This window comes from Heptranchias perlo, chromosome 13 (assembly GCF_035084215.1).
Source record: "Heptranchias perlo isolate sHepPer1 chromosome 13, sHepPer1.hap1, whole genome shotgun sequence".
Classification (NCBI taxonomy): Eukaryota; Metazoa; Chordata; class Chondrichthyes; order Hexanchiformes; family Hexanchidae; genus Heptranchias; species Heptranchias perlo.
Genome location: NC_090337.1, coordinates 60888225 through 60907477, shown reverse-complemented (window position 1 = coordinate 60907477; position 19253 = coordinate 60888225). Strand labels below are relative to the sequence as shown.

The 19253-nt window shown below is 45.9% G+C and overlaps 1 protein-coding gene across 1 annotated transcript; it reads left to right on the top strand.

Moving 5' to 3' along the window:
- Positions 1–2121: 2121 nt before the first annotated feature.
- LOC137331161 (alpha-1,4-N-acetylglucosaminyltransferase-like) lies at positions 2122–15997 on the top strand. The gene is made up of 2 exons (XM_067994763.1): positions 2122–2541; positions 15344–15997. Exons 1-2 carry the CDS (start codon positions 2122–2124, stop codon positions 15995–15997), a joined length of 1074 nt encoding a protein of 357 aa, XP_067850864.1.
- The last annotated feature ends 3256 nt before the right edge of the window (positions 15998–19253 follow it).

The window sequence follows — 19253 nt, the reverse complement described above, 5'->3', positions numbered from 1 at the left end:
GGAGGCCAATCATCTCAGCCCCAGGACATTGCTGCAGGAGTTCCTCGGGGCAGTGTCCTAGGCCCAATCATTTTCAGCTGCTTCATCAATGAACTTCCCTCCATCATAAGGACAGAAATGGGGATGTTCGCTGATGATTGCACAGTGTTCAGTTCCATTCGCAAGGCCTCAAATAATGAAGCAGTCAGAGCCCGCATGCAGCAAGAGCTGGACAACATCCAGGCTTGGGCTCATGAGTGGCAAGTAACGTTCGCGCCAGTCAAGTGCAATGACCATCTCCAACAAGAGAGAGTCTAACCACCTCCCCTTGACATTCAACGGCATTACCATCGCCGAATCCCCAACCATCAACATCCTGGGGGTCACCATTGACCAGAAACTTAACTGGACCAGCCACATAAATACTGTGCCTATCAGAGCAGGTCAGAGGCTGGGTATTCTGTGGGGAGTGACTCACCTCCTGAATCCCCAAAGCCTTTCCACCATCTACAAGGCACAAGTCAGGAGTGCAATGGAGTACTCTCCACTTGCCTGGATGAGTGCAGCTCCAATAACACTCAAGAAGCTCAACACCATCCAGGACAAAGCAGCCCGCTTGATTGGCACCCCATCCACCACCCTAAACATTCACTCCCTTCACCACTGGCGCACAGTGGCTGCAGTGTGTACCATCCACAGGATGCACTGCAGCAACTCGCCGGGGCTTCTTCGACAGCACCTCCCAAACCCGCGACCTTTACCATCTAGAAGGACAACGGCAGCAGGCACATGGGATCAACACCACCTGCACGTTGCCCTCCAAGTCACACACCATCCCGACTCGGAAATATATCGCCGTTCCTTCATTGTCGCTGGGTCAAAATCCTGGAACTCCCTTCCTAATGGCACTGTGGGTGAACCTGCACCACACGGACTGCAGCGGTTCAATAAGGTGGTTCACCCTCACCTTCTCGAGGGCAAATAGGGATGGGTAATAAATGCTGGCCTCCCCAGCGACGCCCACATCCCATGAACGAATAATAAAAAGCCTTGGTATCATTCTGGTGAATCTGTGCTGTACTTCCTCCAAGGCCAACATATCCTTCATGACGTGCGGTGCCCAAAAGATGGGGTCTGACCAATTCTCTATACAATTGAAACATAACTTCCTCCCTTTTGTAATCAAGCTCCCTTCAGATAAAGGCCAACATTCCATTAGCCTTTCTGATTGCTTGTTGAACCCGTCTACTAGCTTTAAATTATTTGTGTACTTGGACTCACAAATCCCTTTGCTCCTCTACAGTTCGTAGTTTCTCACCATTTGGAAAATACTGGGATTTGTCTTTCTGAGGTCCAAAGTGGATGACCTCGCACTGGTCCACATTAAACTCGATCTGCCATAATTTTGCCCACTCACTTAATCTGTCTATGTCCCTTTGCAAATTCCTGATCGCGTCTGCACTACTAACTGTCCCTCCTAATTTAGTATCACCTAACAACTTGGATATACAACTCTCTATTCGTTCATCCAAGTCATTCATCAAAATAGTGATGCGCTGAAGCCCGAGAACAGATCCCTGGGGAACACCACTTTTCATATCTTACCAATCTGACTACCTACCCTTTATCCCCACTCTCTGTCTCCTACCTCAAAACCAATTTCCAACAAAAGTCAAAAGGCTATCTTCAATCCCGTGCGATCTCATTTTAGCAAATAATCTGTTGTGCTGAACTTTATTGAAGGCCTTCTGGCAGTCCATACAGATAGTATCCATAGACACTCCTTTCTCTACATTATTAGTTACAGATGTGCACATCTATAACATAAATCATATGAAGCAGTGCATCTACAGCACATTTTAGCACCGAATGTTTGTAGGATTCATTTCAGTTTCTATTGTTTCTGAACTTTAATCTTTTTCGATGCATATGAAAAACGTATATGTCTTGGAAGAGTATGACTTTCCAGCAGTTTTGCCTCCAACAATGACATAATTGTTATATGGTTTTTATGAAAATAAATAAACTCTGATTAATTTCAGTACAATCATCAATAGCAGTGTATTTAGTTCATTACTAAAAAAAATTCCTTCATCTTTATGTTTCACAGGACCCCTGGAAGAAATATCTCAGCTCCACACCATGCTTTACCAGTACAAGGGGTGTCTGTTTATCCTCACGATTGCAATTTGTAGTGTGCTGTACATATACTGTAAGACAGACACCTATCAGTATATTCAAAACTACATCTTCAAAATATCCCAGATGAAAAATAAAGCTGACCCAAATCCAATCACGAAATCTGGGATTATATTTGTGGAGACGACTGATAAAGTGGAGCCGACACCATTGGCGGTGTGTTCAGTGGAGTCTGCTGCTCGTTTAAACCCAGACAAACGTATTTATTACTTCATGAAGGGATTCAGTGGCAACATAGCACAATATCCACACCCTGAGTATGCAGGTATCCCTTTGCTTTCCTCAATAAGTAATGTCGTCCTTGTACCTTTGAATGTCTCCGCACTGTTTGAAGACACTCCTTTGAAAGACTGGTATCAAAAGGTAACCAATTATTAGAAATAATTTTAATGAGTCAATTAGTTGTTTGACTGTAATTTCCTTTTTGAAATAGCAGTATCTATATAATATTAATGTGAAAATGATGAGAATGGAAGCAATATCCTCTGAGAAGTGAAAGTGGTTTTGTTGTTTACTATTTCTGGGCTGTACAGTGGACATTTCTGTTTGTAAATAAATGAATGGTGGTGAATATTGGATTTGCTTAAGGAGTGCGGTTCATAGTTGGTTTTGAAGTCCCAATTTGCAGTATTTGAAAATCAAAGGTAAAACTGAGGAGCATGAGACACTACAAGGGTTATATTGAATAACCCCACGAAAACGGGCACTGGGATCCCGGTGTGCGATTAACCTACGCCTGTTCATTGCGATGCAGGCCGCATGTAACTTTCATGCTGCCTGATGATTTAAATGATTACTGTGTGCAGCCAGTGCTACCTGTGCTGTGAATTGCCTGCATGCATCAACAGGGGGGCCCGATATCAGGAGTGGCTAGTGCTACTTAAAGGCAACCTGCACCTCTTAAATGGGAGGTGCACTGAGGCTGTAGGAAGTGCTGGAAGTCCATTGGGAAGTAATTGTGTGCTGGAATATCATGAAGAATGACAGCGCCTCTGAGAGAGCGTGCACCAAGGTTCTCGGATGGTGCACTAGAGGCCTTGGTGCAAGAGGTGCACAGAAGGAGGGGCATTCTTTATCCACGGAGGGGGGGCGCAGGAGGCCCTCCAGACATATGCTCAAGAGGCAGTGGAAGGAAGTAACGGATGAGGTCAACACAAGGGGCATAGCGCCATGAACACTGATGCAGTGCAAGAAGAAGTTAAATGATTTGACATGAGTGGATAAGGTGAGTCAATACAACTGTCAGGTGGCATCTCCTACCAACTGCACCACTGCTCCACGCACTACACCACCCCATCACCCACCTACCAACAAACTCTTCCAATCAGTACGCAACTCTTCAAATCAGATGCTTCATCTCACCCTCACACATTACCACTGTTGCAAGCCGCACACCCACAACTCACAGGTCACACACACTGGCAGCTATTCAACCATGACAGTCACATCACCCAAACATCTTGCAGGACAGTGACTGACACACTTACCTCTTTCTTGCAGAAGTTGGCACGTAACAGAAGCAAGAAAGAACTTGAAAAGGACAGTCATGCCTACACGTCCTAACAACCACGGAGGAGGCAGTGCTGGCCATCATTGGATGGGCCATCACTGAGTCCGTGGCCACTGGTGGTGCTGGAGGTATCGATGATGAGGGTCTCTGCATAACTAATCCACCTTCTCATTTCCGACTTCTCCCTCATCCTACAATCTTTTCGATCTCATGTGCTGCAGATTCACGCACGTCTTACTTTCTCCACTCCCTTCACCACAACTCAACCCGTGTCCTTTCGTCATTTCAGATACCCCAGAACTGGAAACCTGTCCAGACAGAGGAGGCAGAAGAAGACGACAGTGATGATGAAGACACACCGTCACTTGATCTTACGCTTGAAGCCAACAGCTCAGAGACTGACACTGTGCGTAGTTTAGAGGCTAGAATAGAGCAGGAATCTGCACGTGGTGAGATACCGGGCACAAATGTGCAGGAGCCGGGGCAGGAGGTATGGCAACCGCAGGTGCCAGCTTGCCGGAAGGTGAGGTCGCACACTACTTCTCCTGCCGAGGAGTCAGATGATGACTTTGATGCATCAGGTTACAGAAGAAGGCTGATGGCCATACACAACCAAATGCTTGGCGCACTGGAAAGCCTGCAAGAAAGCCTTCACACAATGTCATGGGGTATGGGGGAGTCCAGCTCCAATTTGGCACAGGGCTTTGCGCAGAGCTTGGAGCCCATCCTTTCCCACGTTGAACGGGTGGTCACCTCCATCAGCACACCTGTGGAACCCACCACGATACAGTGTCTGATGACCGATGTCACAGCTTCCATTGCAGCACAAACATCTGCCGTCAAAGGTCTGACAGCTGCATTTGGAGCTCAGACTGCTGTCTTGGAAACTCAGACTGCTGCTTACAAGCTCAGACTGCTGCTATCGTGGCTCTGGGTACCACTGTTTGAAAGGGGCTTCCAGGGTGTCACAGCAGTCCAGCAATCTGTTCTCCAGCAAATCACCAGGATTGCTGGGGCGCCACCTCAGGAGAGTGGCAGTGGCGCCACGGAAGATGAACCTTCTGTCCTCTCTCAGGATGACAGTATTCCTGCTCCCATCCCTGGCCACTCCGCTAGTGCCCTCGCTGTTGCCTGTCAGCCAGGGAGCCCACACCGCTGTAGCCCAGGCCGTGATGGTACTGTGTGATGCCCGACCGTCGAGGCCCAGAGCTGCTCGAGGTCATCTTCCAAGGCCATCTGCAGTCCAGTCTCCTGAATTGAAAGTCAGAAGCCTTCCACCACCCATGCTCCAGCCATTGGGGATGCACTTCATAGGAACATTAGGAACGGTAAAGGCACACGAGCGGCAGATGCTAAAAGGAAAGCACATGAATGAATAGTCTCATTTTATTTGAATCATTTCATGTGTTAATTTATAAGTGTGGATTTTAATTTGCATTTGGTGATGGTTTGTATTTCTGCGATGAGCTTTTTTTTAATTCATTCATGGGATGCGGGTGTCGCTGGCGAGGCCGGCATTTATTTCCCATCCCTATTTGCCCTCGAGAAGGTGAGGGTGAGCCGCCTTCTTGAACTGCTGCAGTCCGTGTGGTGAAGGTTCTCCCACAGTGCTGTTAGGAAGGGAGTTCCAGGATTTTGACCCAGCGACGATGAAGGAACGGCGATATATTTCCAAGTCAGGATGGTGTGTGACTTGGAGGGGAACATGCAGGTGGTGTTCTTCCCATGTACCTGCTGCTCTTGTCCTTCTAGGTGGTAGAAGTCACGGGTTTGGGAGGTGCTGTCGAAGAAGCCTTGGCGAGTTGCTGCAGTGCATCCTGTGGATGGTACACACTGCAGCCACTGTGCGCTGATGGTGAAGGGAGTGAATGTTTAGGGTGGTGGATGGGGTGCCAATCAAGTGGGCTGCTTTGTCCTGGATGGTGTCGAGCTTCTTGAGTGTTGTTGGAGCTGCACTCATCCAAGCAAGTGGAGAGTACTCCATTGCACTCCTGATTTGTGCTTTGTAGATAGTGGAAAGGCTTTGGGGAGTCAGGAGGTGAGTCACTCGCCGCAGAACACCCAGCCTCTGGCCTGCTCTTGTAGCCACAGTATTTATGTGGCTGGTCCAGTTAAGTTTCTGGTCAATGGTGACTCCCAGGATGTTGATAGTGGGGGATTCGGCGATGGTAATGCCGTTGAATGTCAAAGGTAGGTGGTTAGACTCTCTCTTAACGGAGATGATCATTTCCTGGCACTTTTCTGGCATAAATGTTACTTGCCACTTAGCCCAAGCCTGGATGTTGTCCAGGTCTTGCTGCATGCGGGCTCTGACTGCTTCATTCTCTGAGGGGTTGTGAATGGAACTGAACACTGTGCAATCATCAGGGAACATCCCCATTTCTGACCTTATGATGGAAGGAAGTTCATTGATGAAGCAGGTGAAGATGGTTGGGCCTAGGACACTGCCTTGAGGAACTCCTGCAGCAATGTCCTGGGGCTGAGATGATTGGCCTCCAACAACCACTACCATCTTCCTTTGTGCTAGGTATGACTCCAGCTACTGAGAGTTTTCCCCCTGTTTCCCACTGACTTCAATTTTACTAGGGCTCCTTGGTGCCACACTCGGTCAAATGCTGCCTTGATGTCAAGGGCAGTCACTCTCACCTCACCTCTGGAATTCAGCTCTTTTGTCCATGTTTGGACCAAGGCTGCAATGAGGTCTGGAGCCGAGTGGTCCTGGCAGAACCCAAACTGAGCATCGGTGAGCAGGTTATTTGTGAGTAAGTGCCGCTTGATAGCACTGTCGACGACACCTTCCATCACTCTGCTGATGATTGAGAGTAGACTGATGGGGTGGTGATTGGCCGGATTGGATTTGTCCTACTTTTTGTGGACAGGACATACCTGGGCAATTTTCCACATTGTCGGGTAGATGCCAGTGTTGTAGCTGTACTGGAACAGCTTGGCTAGAGGCTCAGCTAGTTCTGTAGCACAAGTCTTCAGCACGACAGCCGGGATGTTGTCGGGACCCATAGCCTTTGCTGTATCCAGTGCATTCAGCTGTTTCTTGATATCATGTGGAGTGAATCAAATTGGCTGAAGACTGGCTTCTGTGATGATGGGGATATCGGGGGGTGGCCGAGATGGATCATCCACTCGGCACTTCTGGCTGAAGATGGTTGCAAACGCTTCAGCCTTGTCTTTTGCTGAAGTGTTTGCAAATATCTTCAGCCAGAAGATACTGTGTGCAGCAATGTGTAATCATAAGGAGGACGATGTAATGGTCATGTGAGAGAGGAAAGGTAAGGAGTGTGGGACTGTTGGTGAATGGGGAGGTGTCGTTGAGGTTACTGGTGTTGCTCATTAATAATCTGATCAAACAGTGCCCTCGCAGACAGGGCCTGTTTACCAGTAGCCTTCCTGCCTCTTCCTCCTCTTCCTCCTCCTCCTCCACCTCCTCTTCCTCTACCTCTTGCTCAGGTTCTCTCTGGTTAACTGGTGGCAAGGGCTGTTCCCTCATAATGGCGAGGTTGTGCAGCATGCAGCATACAACGACAAATCTTGATACCCGCTCAGCTGAGTACTGCAGGGCTCCTCCAGAGCGGTCCAGTCAGAGGAAGTGTTGCTTGAGGATGCCTATGATCTGCTCAATGATGTTCCGTGTGGCAGCATTGCTCTTGTTTTAGGCGTGCTGAGCACGTGTGCATGCATTCCAGAACAGAGTCATGAGCCATTTAATGAGGGATAACCCTTGTCACCCATTAGCCAGCCTTTGACTTGCTGTGCTGGTTGAAATATAGGTGACACAGAGGACTGCCGCAGGATGAAGGAATCATGACTGCTGCCAGGATGGCGGGCATTGACCTGCATGATGCACTGATTGTGGCCGCACATTAAGGGAGTGGAATCCCTTTCTGTTAATGAATATGGCTGAGATTCCTCTCGGACTATAATGCTACCAGCCTCTCCCAGGAAGGCTGAAAGGGCAGGAAATTAAGGTAACTGATCAAAGTGAAGGGGAAGGGAACTTTCGGTGTCATCATGAGTTTGCAGAGAAGTGACAAAGTGGCCCAATTCCCATCTCCCTGTTGATACCTGCTGAAGTCGAGGTGATGTTGTGTGGAAGGTTGCCCCATGCCATTCCATAGCACCATATTGCTCATGACTGCAAGGAAGTGCAGCCAAGTGTCTGGCAACAGCTGCCTGTTAATGACCCGGCAGATTTGCAAGTGCTCTGCTGCATAGTAACTGCAGGTGTCCATACAGCAGACGGTACAGAATGACATTTGCCTCTCAGCTGACATAGACCCTGAGAAGACTGGTCCTCACATCGTTCCCAGGAATGTTTGCGAGGGCCAATTTCAGGGACGAATGTTCTCTGTCCCAAGGATACCTGAAAAATGTCCAACTGAATGTTGGGTCAGGCTGTTCTTCAGGTATCCCTGACGGCCACCTGAAACAGGCATTATGCCTCTTACATATGTAAATGTTGGTGGCCGCTGAAGAATCCTGTGCAGAGTAGGCCCAGGAAAGGGGCCATATTGGAAGATTGGGCGTGTTCACAACCATCTTCAGCCAGAAGTGCTGAGTGGCTGATCCTTCTCGATCTCCTCCTGTGGTTCCCACCCTCACGGATGCCAGTCTTTAGCTAATTCGTTTCACTCCACCTGACATCAAGAAATGGCTGAGTGCACCAGACCAGTAAAGGCTATGGGCCCAGACAATATCCTGGCTGTGCTGCAGAAAACCTATCCTCCAGAAATAGCTAAGCTCTTCTAGTATAGCAACAATACTGGCATCTACCCGACTATGTGGAAAATTGCCCAGGTATGTCCTGTCTACAAAATGTAGGATAAATCCAACCTGGCCAATTATCACCACATCAGCCAACTCCCAATCATCAGCAAATTGATGGACGAAGTAGTCAACAGTGCTATTGAGTGACACTTACTCACCAATAACCTGCTTACTGATGCTCAGTTGGGGTTTGTCCAGAATCACTTGGCTCCAGACTTCATTACAGCCTTGTTGCAAACATGGGCACAAGAGATGAATTCCAGAGATGAGTTGAGAGTGACTGTCCTTGACATCAAGGCAGCATTTGACCAAGTGTGGCACCAATGAGCCCTGGTAAAGGTTAAACCAATCGAGATCAGGGGGAAAACTTTCCAGTGGCTGGAGTCATACTTGGCACAAAGGAAGTTGTTTGTGGTCATTCTCTACCATCAACAAGGCATAATTCAGGAATGTGAAGCAATACTCTCCACTTGTCTGAATAAGTGCACCTCCAAAACCACTCAAGAAGCTCAGCACTATCCAGGACAAAGCAATCTGCTTTATTGGCACCCCAAGCACTCGCTTAAACATTCAAACCCTCCACATTTGGTGTACCTTGGATACACAAGGCTTCTTCAGCAGCCCAAACACACAACCTTTACCACCTATAAGCACAAGGGCAGCGGGTGCATGGGAATACGATCACCTCCACTTTCCCCTCAAAGTCACACACCATCCTGACTTGGACATAGCAACACAGGAACAGTGGAACAGGAGTAGACCATTCTGTCCATCAATCCTGTTCCACCATTCAGTTAGATCAGGGCCGATCTGTATCTTAACTCCATTTACCCGCTTTGGTTCCATACCCTTTGATACTCTTACCTAACAAAAATCTATCAATCTCAGTTTTGACATGTTCAATTGGCCGAGCCTCAACAGCTTTTGTTGGGAGAGAGTTCCAGAATTCTACTACCCATTCTGTGAAGAAGTGCTTCCTGACTTCACCCCTGAATGGCCTAGCTCTAATTTTAAGGTTTTGCCCCCTCCTTCTGGAGTCTCCCACCAGCATAAATAGATTCTCTATCTTCCCTATCAAATCCTTTAATCGTCTTAAACAACTCAATTAGATCACCCCTTAATCTTTTATACTCAAGGGAATACAAGCCTAGTCTATGCAACGTGTCCTTATACTTTAACCCTTTTAGCCCCAGTATCATTCTGATGAATCTGCGCTGCACCCTCTCCAAGGCCAATATATCCTTCCTGAGCCGCAGTGCCCAGGACTGAACACAGTACTCCATATGTGGTCTAACCAGAGCTCGAGACAACTGTAGTATAACTTCCACCTGTTTCTATTCCAGCCCCCTTGAGATAAAGGCTAATATTCCATTAGCCTTTCTGATTATTTTTTGTACTTGTCCACTAGATTTTAGTAATTTCTGTACATGGATTCCAACATCTCTCTGCTCCTCCACAGATCCTTGCTTCTTATCATTTATAAGATAATTTGATCAATCTTTCTTAGGTCCAAACTGGATGACCTCACACTTCCCCACATTGAACTCCATCTGCCACAGTTTTGCGCACTCACTTAATCTATCAATGTCCCTATGCAATGTTCTTCTCCCATTTACACTACTTAGTGTGCCAGCGAACATGGTGTCATCAGCAAACTTGGATATACGGGGTACTTGGATATTTTATTTCTTCATCTGGGTCATTGATAAATATAGTGAAAAACTGAGGCCGCATTACAGATCCCTGGGGGACACCACTAGTCACATCCTGTCAATTGGAGAACATATCCATTATCCATACTCTCTGTCTACCTCCTAACCAATTCGCTACCCATGTCAATAGATTGCCTCCATTTCCATGCATTCTCATTTTTGCGAATAGTCTCTTGATGGACATGTTTCGCTGTTCCTTCATTGTCGCTGGATCAAAATCCTGGAACTTCTTCAATGATAGCATTGTGGGATCGGCCTCACCACACAGACTGCTGTGGTTCTAGGAGAAGGCCCAACATCACCTCCTCAAGGGCAACTAGGGATAGGCAACAAATTCCGGCCTTACCAGCGATGCCCACATCCCGACAATAAATTTTTTAAAAGCTTTACTCGACAAAATAAGGTTTTAAACAATACTGCGATGCTGTGAGCTGAATTCAGATTGTTCATTCTTTACCTGTGCAGTGTAATTAAATTTCTACGACGTGTCTTTATGTTCATAGATCATTTTCAATAAGAAAAGCTGAATTTTGAAGCCAACCAATTATCTCACCTATGTTTTGTTGACAGAAAAGGTAATTGCTAATGGCTTACACCTGTGAGACAGAGATTCCAACTATTAATACCTGGAGTGAAGGATAGAGAAAGATAAAGAGAGAGGCAGAAACACAGTCCTGGAATTTTCTGGACTGCACTTGAGCAGAAATTAACGCTGATCTTGTTGACAGGATCTTATGCCGAAATTTCCTGCCACAGAACCCAAAAATGTGTAAAACAAGTGCAAATGCATTGCCACCAATAGCGGTAATAGTGAGTGGCCTGCTGTCTTCTGACGTGGCGCCTCAGTCTCGGACCTTCTTGCCTCTGCTTCTCCTCTTCCTCTACCATTATTATTCAGGATGTGGAGATGCCGGTGATGGACTGGGGTTGACAATTGTAAACAATTTTACAACACCAAGTTATAGTCCAACAAATTTATTTTAAATTCCACAAGCTTTCGGAGGCTTCCTCCTTCCTCAGGTGAACGGTGTGGAAATCACAGAACAATGCCTGGTGATTACTGCCCGTTGCCAAGGCAATCACAGTGAGCAAATCACACTGGTGTTGTAAAATTGTTTACAATTGTCAACCCCAGTCCATCACCGGCATCTCCACATCATGGCTACCATCGACACCACAAACTGCCGGCTCACAGTGGAAAGGATATCCAAGAAGATTGCGCATTTAGACACAGACATCAAGTTTTTACAGAGCTGCAAGAAAGCAGACAAGATCCCGAAAGGACTACAGATCACGTACCCACTCAAGTCCACATACAACTCGGATTACGCTGAGAGACTCTGCCGTCGTACCTCTCGCACACTCCGCAACCATCTCGTACACCAACTCTATAGCAGACGCCGCAACCTCGAAACTAAGATAGAGTCCATACTCTCAACCTGTACTCAGGACACAGCAGACCAGCTACGAGACACCGCCAAACAGGCGAGGCAATGGAACTACGCTGCCTACATGAAAACCAAGAGCAGGAAGCTTGAGAAACTCGGCATCACCACCAGCATCGACCAAGCTTCCCCTGGTACCACGGTTGCAACCACAGGGAAGTCTATCGTCAATCTGTCCGACCACACCCTTCAACCAGACGAAATCGAAGTTCTCAGCCGAGGGCTCAATTTCTGCCCCACTACCAAAATGGACCCCACTAGTCTCGCGGCGGACACAGAGGAATTCATCAGGAGAATGAGGCTCTGGGAATTCTACCACAAACCCCAAGATTTCAGCAGCGAACCCAATGAGACAATCGACGATCCGGAACAGCAGACAGAGGGATCCGCGGTACAGCAACCAAAGAGGAAAGAGTCTCACTGGACTCCTCCAGAGGGTCGCTGTCCTCAGCTTGACATGTATGCTCAAGCTGTCAGGAAATGCGTCTATGCCAGATTCATCAGCTGCACTCGGAAGACAGTCGAGAATGTCACCCGAGCACAACGCAACGCCATCAAAGCTCTCAAGACCAACCGCAACATCGTCATCAAACCAGCGGACAAAGGAGGAGCCATCGTCATACAGAACAGAACGGACTATTGCAAAGAAGCATACCGACAACTGGACAACCAGGAACACTACAGACGGTTACCCACAGACCCGACCAAAGAACACACCCATCAGCTCAACAAACTGATGAAGACCTTCGATCCAGACCTTCAAAACATCCTACGCACTCTCATCCCACGTACTCCCGACGTGGGAGACTTCTACTGCCTCCCAAAGATACACAAAGCCAACACACCCGGACGTCCTATCGTATCAGGCAACGGAACCCTGTGTGAGAACCTCTCTGGATACATCGAGGGCATCCTGAAACCCATCGTGCAGGGAACCCCCAGCTTCTGTCGCGACACTACAGACTTTCTACAAAAACTCAGTACCCACGGACCTGTTGAACCAGGAACACTTCTCACCACGATGGACGTCTCGGCACTCTACACCAGTATCCCCCACGATGACGGCATCGCTGCGACAGCATCAATACTCAACACCAACAACAGCCAATCTCCAGACGCCATCCTACAACTCATCCGCTTCATCCTGGATCACAATGTCTTCACCTTCAATAACCAGTTCTTTACCCAAACACACGGAACAGCCATGGGGACCAAATTCGCACCCCAATACGCCAACATTTTCATGCACAAGTTCGAGCAGGACTTCTTCACTGCACAAGACCTCCAAACAACATTGTACACCAGATACATCGACGACATTTTCTTTCTATGGACCCACGGTGAGGAATCACTAAAGAGACTACACGATAACATCAACAAGTTCCATCCCACCATCAAGCTCACCATGGACTACTCCTCAGAATCAGTTTCTTTCTTGGACACACGAATCTCCATCAAAGACGGGCACCTCAGCACTTCACTCTACCGCAAGCCCACGGACAACCTCACGATGCTCCACTTTTCCAGCTTCCACCCTAACCACATCAAAGAGGCCATCCCCTATGGACAGGCCCTGCGAATACACAGGGTCTGCTCAGACGAGAAGGAACGCGATGGACACCTACAGACGCTGAAAGACGCCCTAGTAAGAACGGGATATGATGCTCGACTCATCGATCGACAGTTCCGACGGGCCACAGCGAAAAATCGCGTAGACCTCCTCAGAAGACTAACACGGGACGCAACCAACAGAGTACCCTTCGTCGTCCAGTACTTCCCCGGAGCGGAGAAACTACGCCATGTTCTCCGCAGCCTTCAACATGTCATCAATGATGACGAACACCTCACTATGGCCATCCCCACACCTCCACTACTCGCCTTTAAACAGCCACCCAACCTCAAACAAACCATCGTTTGCAGCAAATTAGCAGCTTTCATGAGAACAGCGTCCACGACACCACACAACCCTGCCACGGTAACCTCTGCAAGACATGCCAGATCATCGACACAGATACCACCATCACACGAGAAGACACCACCCACCAGGTGCACGGATCATACTCCTGTGACTCGGCCAACGTTGTCTACCTCATACGTTGCAGGAAAGGATGCCCCAGAGCATGGTACATTGGCGAGACCATGCAGACGCTGCGACAACGGATGAACGGACACCGCGCAACAATCGCCAAACAGGAGGGTTCTCTCCCTGTCGGGGAACACTTCAGCAGTCATGGACATTCAGCCACCGACCTTCGGGTAAGCATACTCCAAGGCGGCCTTCGAGACACACGACAACGCAAAATCGTCGAGCAGAAATTGATAGCCAAGTTCCGCACCCATGAGGACGGCCTCAACCGGGATCTTGGGTTCATGTCACACTACACGTAACCCCACCAGCGAACAAATGTTATCTGTTTTTAATATAACAGGTCACTGACTGTCTTCCTTCTCTCTCTCTCTCTTTTTTTTGGGGGGTTTGTATATTCGGTGGCCTTTTAGGTGACACCTTTCTGTCTGCTCACTGTGATTGCCTTGGCAACGGGCAGTAATCACCAGGCATTGTTCTGTGATTTTCAAATGCGAAGGATTTGAAAATTTCATTTCCACACCGTTCACCTGAGGAAGGAGGAAGCCTCCGAAAGCTTGTGGAATTTAAAATAAATTTGTTGGACTATAACTTGGTGTTGTAAAATTGTTTACAATTATTATTCAGAACAGGAATATGCCTAGTGGAAAGGCCATCCCAGCTGCTTAGTGCTTGAAACAGATGGAAAAGTAGGTTACAAGGAGTGAAAGAGAGAAAGTAAACAGGTTGAGGATGAGGGACCCTCTCACACCTACCCTTGGTGGGGGTGAGTAGCAATGGGGTGGGAGTGAATGGAGGATTAAGGGTGAAGTGAATAACATCAAATCAAGTGGGAGGTGAGGATACAGGGGCGGACTAGGTAGTTCGTAGGGGATGAAGTATTTGTACTGATGGGAATGAGGGGCTGATAAGAAGGAGATGGAGTACTGGGAAGGTGAAGGGATAGGAGATCTGAAAAGGCACAGCCAGCAAACTTTAATAACTTTAGCCTGAAAGTAATGATGTGACATTGTGTGATTTACCACCTTTCACAATAAACAGATGAGCACAGTGGGTGTCCGATGTGGCCTCTGAGTGTTTTATATTGTAATGAAAGAGAAGTTGTTAGTCTTGTAGCTTGCTATTCCATTTATGGCATGCACAAAGTTTCGCTTTACATGAGACTTGATTTGCTCAAATCTCCCTTTTGGTGCGAAACCAGTTTAAAGAATTGGGAAGAGGCCAATTGATCAGAACAAATCCCAGTGCTATCTTTTCCATATTGCAGAAATTGCACTATCTTTGAAGAATAAAAAAACCTTATGCTTTGAATGTTTCTGGTTTTCTTCATTGGTTTGTCATTCCTTCTAAACACTTTAGTTATCACCTGTTGTGCCATGTACAGGAAAGGTACAGATTCATACCCATAATTCTGCAGGGGGAGACCACTGGTAAACAAATCAATTCACACACTCTTATAACCCTGGTTATAGAGTGGCCTTGGGAGCTACCTGGAGCCCCAGCAAACTGTGTTTCTTGGCTGAGGAATGTCTTTATCTTAAGAAGGAGCAACAAAATCTAGAGAAGAAATAAATTTAAATGTGGTGAAAATGAACATTATAGATTACATTTTACTGTGTTTATTTTATCACAGGTAAATCCAGATTTGGAAAGATTTTGGATCCATGTGCTTGCTGATGGCTGCAGGTTAGCACTGCTATGGAAATACGGTGGCATCTACCTGGATACCGACATTATATCAATGAAGCCTTTGCCATTTGCCAATTTTACCTGTGGAGAACAAGTAGACTATACCAGTAATGGAGCAATGGGATTTCATGAAAGCCATCCTTTTATTTGGAACTGCATGGAAGATTTTGTGGCCCATTATATTGGACACATTTGGGGTCAACAAGGTCCTGCACTGATAACCCGTGTTCTGAAGCGATGGTGCCTGTCTAATAACCTGGCCGACTTCACTGGAAAAGAATGCAATGGCATCTCTTTATGGATCACAAGGCGGTTCTATCCAATCCCATATCCAAGCTGGGAAAATTACTATGTTCCCTGGAAGAAGGAGCATATAGAGAGCTTCTTCTCAGATACATACGGAGCACATGTCTGGAACTATAAGAATTCTAATAAGAAAAGGAAAGTAATTCCTGGAAGTGGATCATTAATGGAATATCTTTTTCAGGCGTATTGTCCAACTACATACAGAAATTTAATTCAATCTAGGAATAATCCAGAGTCACTTGACTTGGGCCTGAAATTTTGGGGATTGGGGAGGGCATTAAATGGAGCTTAACTGAGTTCCAGTGTGAACCTAATAAAGGCTCCAAGACAGAACTAAAATGGCCAATTGCTCCCTGAGGAGTTTTTCAAAATCTCTACAACATTTTCTCTTCTGCCCTTGCTGGGCCTCTGTCCCTGCCATCAAAGCGGGACGGGATATTTGATTTTCCTTCCAGCTGTCTGGACTGGCACCTCTAACATATCTGTACAGATGTGGGTCACCTGTGCCAATTATTGCAATGAGTGTGACACAATGATTTGGGTCTGTGCCTGAGTCATTAGTCACAGGAGGATGCCAGGCCCAATCTGCCCCCACTTCCATTACTCGAAATGGACACCAGGAATTTCAGGCTCTGATCAGAATATTTTCTCTCAGGACTTGAAATTGTGTCTCAAATAAAAAGAAAATTGATGGAATTACTCCAAATTAAACTATAAATAGTAATTTGGCACCAAGTCACCTTGGTTTGAAATGAAAACCAAGAAACTCTGGTGTGGGAATAAAATTGTTACTTTACTGCAGTTTGGAGCAACCATTATTCTGGAACTGGGCTTTTAAGGCATGTTGTTGGGGTTCTGTTCCTTATCATAGAATCTTATAGCAGAGAAGGAGGTCATTCGGTCCATTGTGCCTGTGCCGGCTCTTTGAAAGAGCTCTCCAAATTTAATCCCATCCCCCAGCTTATTCCCCATAACCTTGCAAATTAGTCCTCTTCAGTACATGTTCAATTGAAAAAAATTCTCCCCTTTTCCCCTTTAGTTCGTTTGCCAATTATTTTAAATCTACGATCTCTGGTTACTGGCCCACTTGCCAGAGGAAACAATTTCTCCCTACTTGTTCTATGAAAACCCCTCATAATTTTGAATACTTCTATTCGGTCTCCCCTCCACCTTCTCTGCTCTAAGGAGAGCAATCCCAGCATCTTCAACCTCACCACATAACTGAATCCCTGGTATCATCCTGGTAAACCTCCTCTGTTCCCTCTACAAGGCCTCGCCACGCCTTCCTAAAGTGTGGTGCCCAGAATTGTATACCATATGCCAGCTGAGACCTAAGCAGTGATTTGTGAAGGTTTATCATGACTTCCTTGTTATTGTATTCAATGCCCCTATCTTCAAAGCCAAGCATCGCATATGCTTTCTTAACCTCCTTACCTACTTGCTCTGCCATCTTCAAAGATTTGTGAATACATACCCAAGGTCCCTCTGCTCTGGCACCACCTTCAAAATAGTACCATTTAGATTAGACTGCCTCTCCATGTTGTTCCTCCCAAAGTGCATCACTTTGCACTTATCTGTATTAAATTGCATCTGCCATCTGTCTGCCCATTTTACCAGCCTAACTATGTCCTCCTGAAGTCTGCTACTGTCCTCCTCACAATGTACATTATCTTCTGGAGTTGGGTTTTTAAGGCATGTTATTGGGGTTCTCTTATGGTAGTGTTAGTTTGTACATTATCTATCTTATCTGGGAATGCTTGATGCTGATCTAATTCTGAGAACCAAAAGTGGAAACATGTTTTAATCACAGACACCAATTTCCTTATATTAACGAAAAATTTCTTGAAAACAAATAAAATTATAAACAATATTACATAGGAAATAAATACAACCTTATTTGAGTACAAGGCAATTAAGCACAATGGTAATCTATAAGCCATTCACTACAATACCTGGTCTCATAAACAACTGCTCTTACAATCAGGATAAACACCACTTCACTTGTTGTCCAATACCGAGTATTGCTGGTGAGTGGAGTGTATCTTGACAGTGGGTTGATTAGTGTAGCAGCTGGCAACTTGCTCCACAGTCAACTTATTGGAGAAAAGGAAATCACCAACTCAGCATTCCCGACAGAATTACACACAGGCAGGACCTTCGACCCTATAATGAGTAATTGATAATTAAAACTGAAAAACAAATCAAACTGATGCAATTCTGAAGATCGGAAAGATGTACAATACCCTTGAAAGAGTGAACAAGTGCTATTTATGAGCTTCCCAGGCATAGATAAAACCATAATAAAGCGTGAATGTTTAAAGGATGTGATGAACAAAACCTTGATTCATTCTGGGGAAATTAGAAACCCTGACAAGGGAGCAACTGATCGAATAGAAAGAAAGACTTCTCAGGATGTCCCAAAATGCTTTACAACCAATTAAGTAATTTTGAAGTGTAATCACTGTTGTAACGTTGGAAACGAGGCAGCCAATTTGCGCACAGCAAACTCCCACAAACAGCAATGAAATAATCACCGGGTAAGCTGTTTAAGCAATGGTAGTTGAGGATAAATATTGGGTAGGATACCAGGGTGATCTCCCCTGCTCTTCTTCGAAATAGTGCCGTGGGATCTTTAATGTTGACCTGAGAGGCAGACGGTGTCTCGTTTTAACTTCTCATCCAAAAGACAGCACCTCCGACAGTACAGCACTCCCTCAGTACTGCACTGAAGTGTCAGCCTAGATCTTGTGCTCAAGTCTCTGGAGTGGGGCTTGAGCCAACGGTGTGATGACTCAGAGACAACAGTGCTACCACTGAGCTATGACTGGTATCATGATAGGAGATGTCAGCAGATAAGGCAAATTCTCAAAAAATTAGTGAAGCCTATAGTAAATTATATCAATGATGTTATGGCACAATGGGAAATGGGTGTTACTTTATGATTTTGAAGAAATTTTGAAATGGGCTCAGCCATTGATTTGTTGCTTTTTTGTAACTTTTGAAGGAACAAGTTTGTGATGATTACTTTAAGAAATATTGGGGTAGATTTTAACTTTCATCGCTGGGCAGAATACGACCAGGAGTGGATGAGCCGACCATTATACACCCAGCCCGACTTTCCCTCCCAATGAAGTCAAAAAGTTTAAAGTCTACTCCATTCCTTCTTGAACTGTGCAGAAGTAACAAATAAAATAATCTTTATTGATAAATTTGTCAGTCGTCATCATTTCTTAATATCTCTTATTAGCCAAGCGTTAAATGGTGCTACACAAATGCTGCACTTTAGTCATGAAGAATGGTGTCTTAATTAACGTAAATTAAATTTGTTCATATTGAGCAATTTGAACCATGGTAAATAACGTATCTGCATAAAACAGTAAATCCTGATATATATTTCTGACAAAATTGTTGTCTTAATGTAGGATATTTCAGATAATATTTTCCACATGTCTATTAAATAATATTTATAATTTATCTGCCATTTGTTGAATCTTTATCGATCTCCTTGAATGTTATCCCTTTCATTCTGATCATTCTGCGTTTGATGC

What these genes read in the sequence shown, in the direction of transcription:
- LOC137331161 (XM_067994763.1), top strand. Translation starts at nt 2,122, where the DNA reads ATGCTTTACCAGTACAAGGGGTGTCTGTTTATCCTCACGATTGCAATT. An exon ending in TGAAAGACTGGTATCAAAAG is followed by an intron (nt 2,542 to 15,343) that starts GTAACCAATTAT and finishes ATTTTATCACAG; the next exon opens with GTAAATCCAGATTTGGAAAG.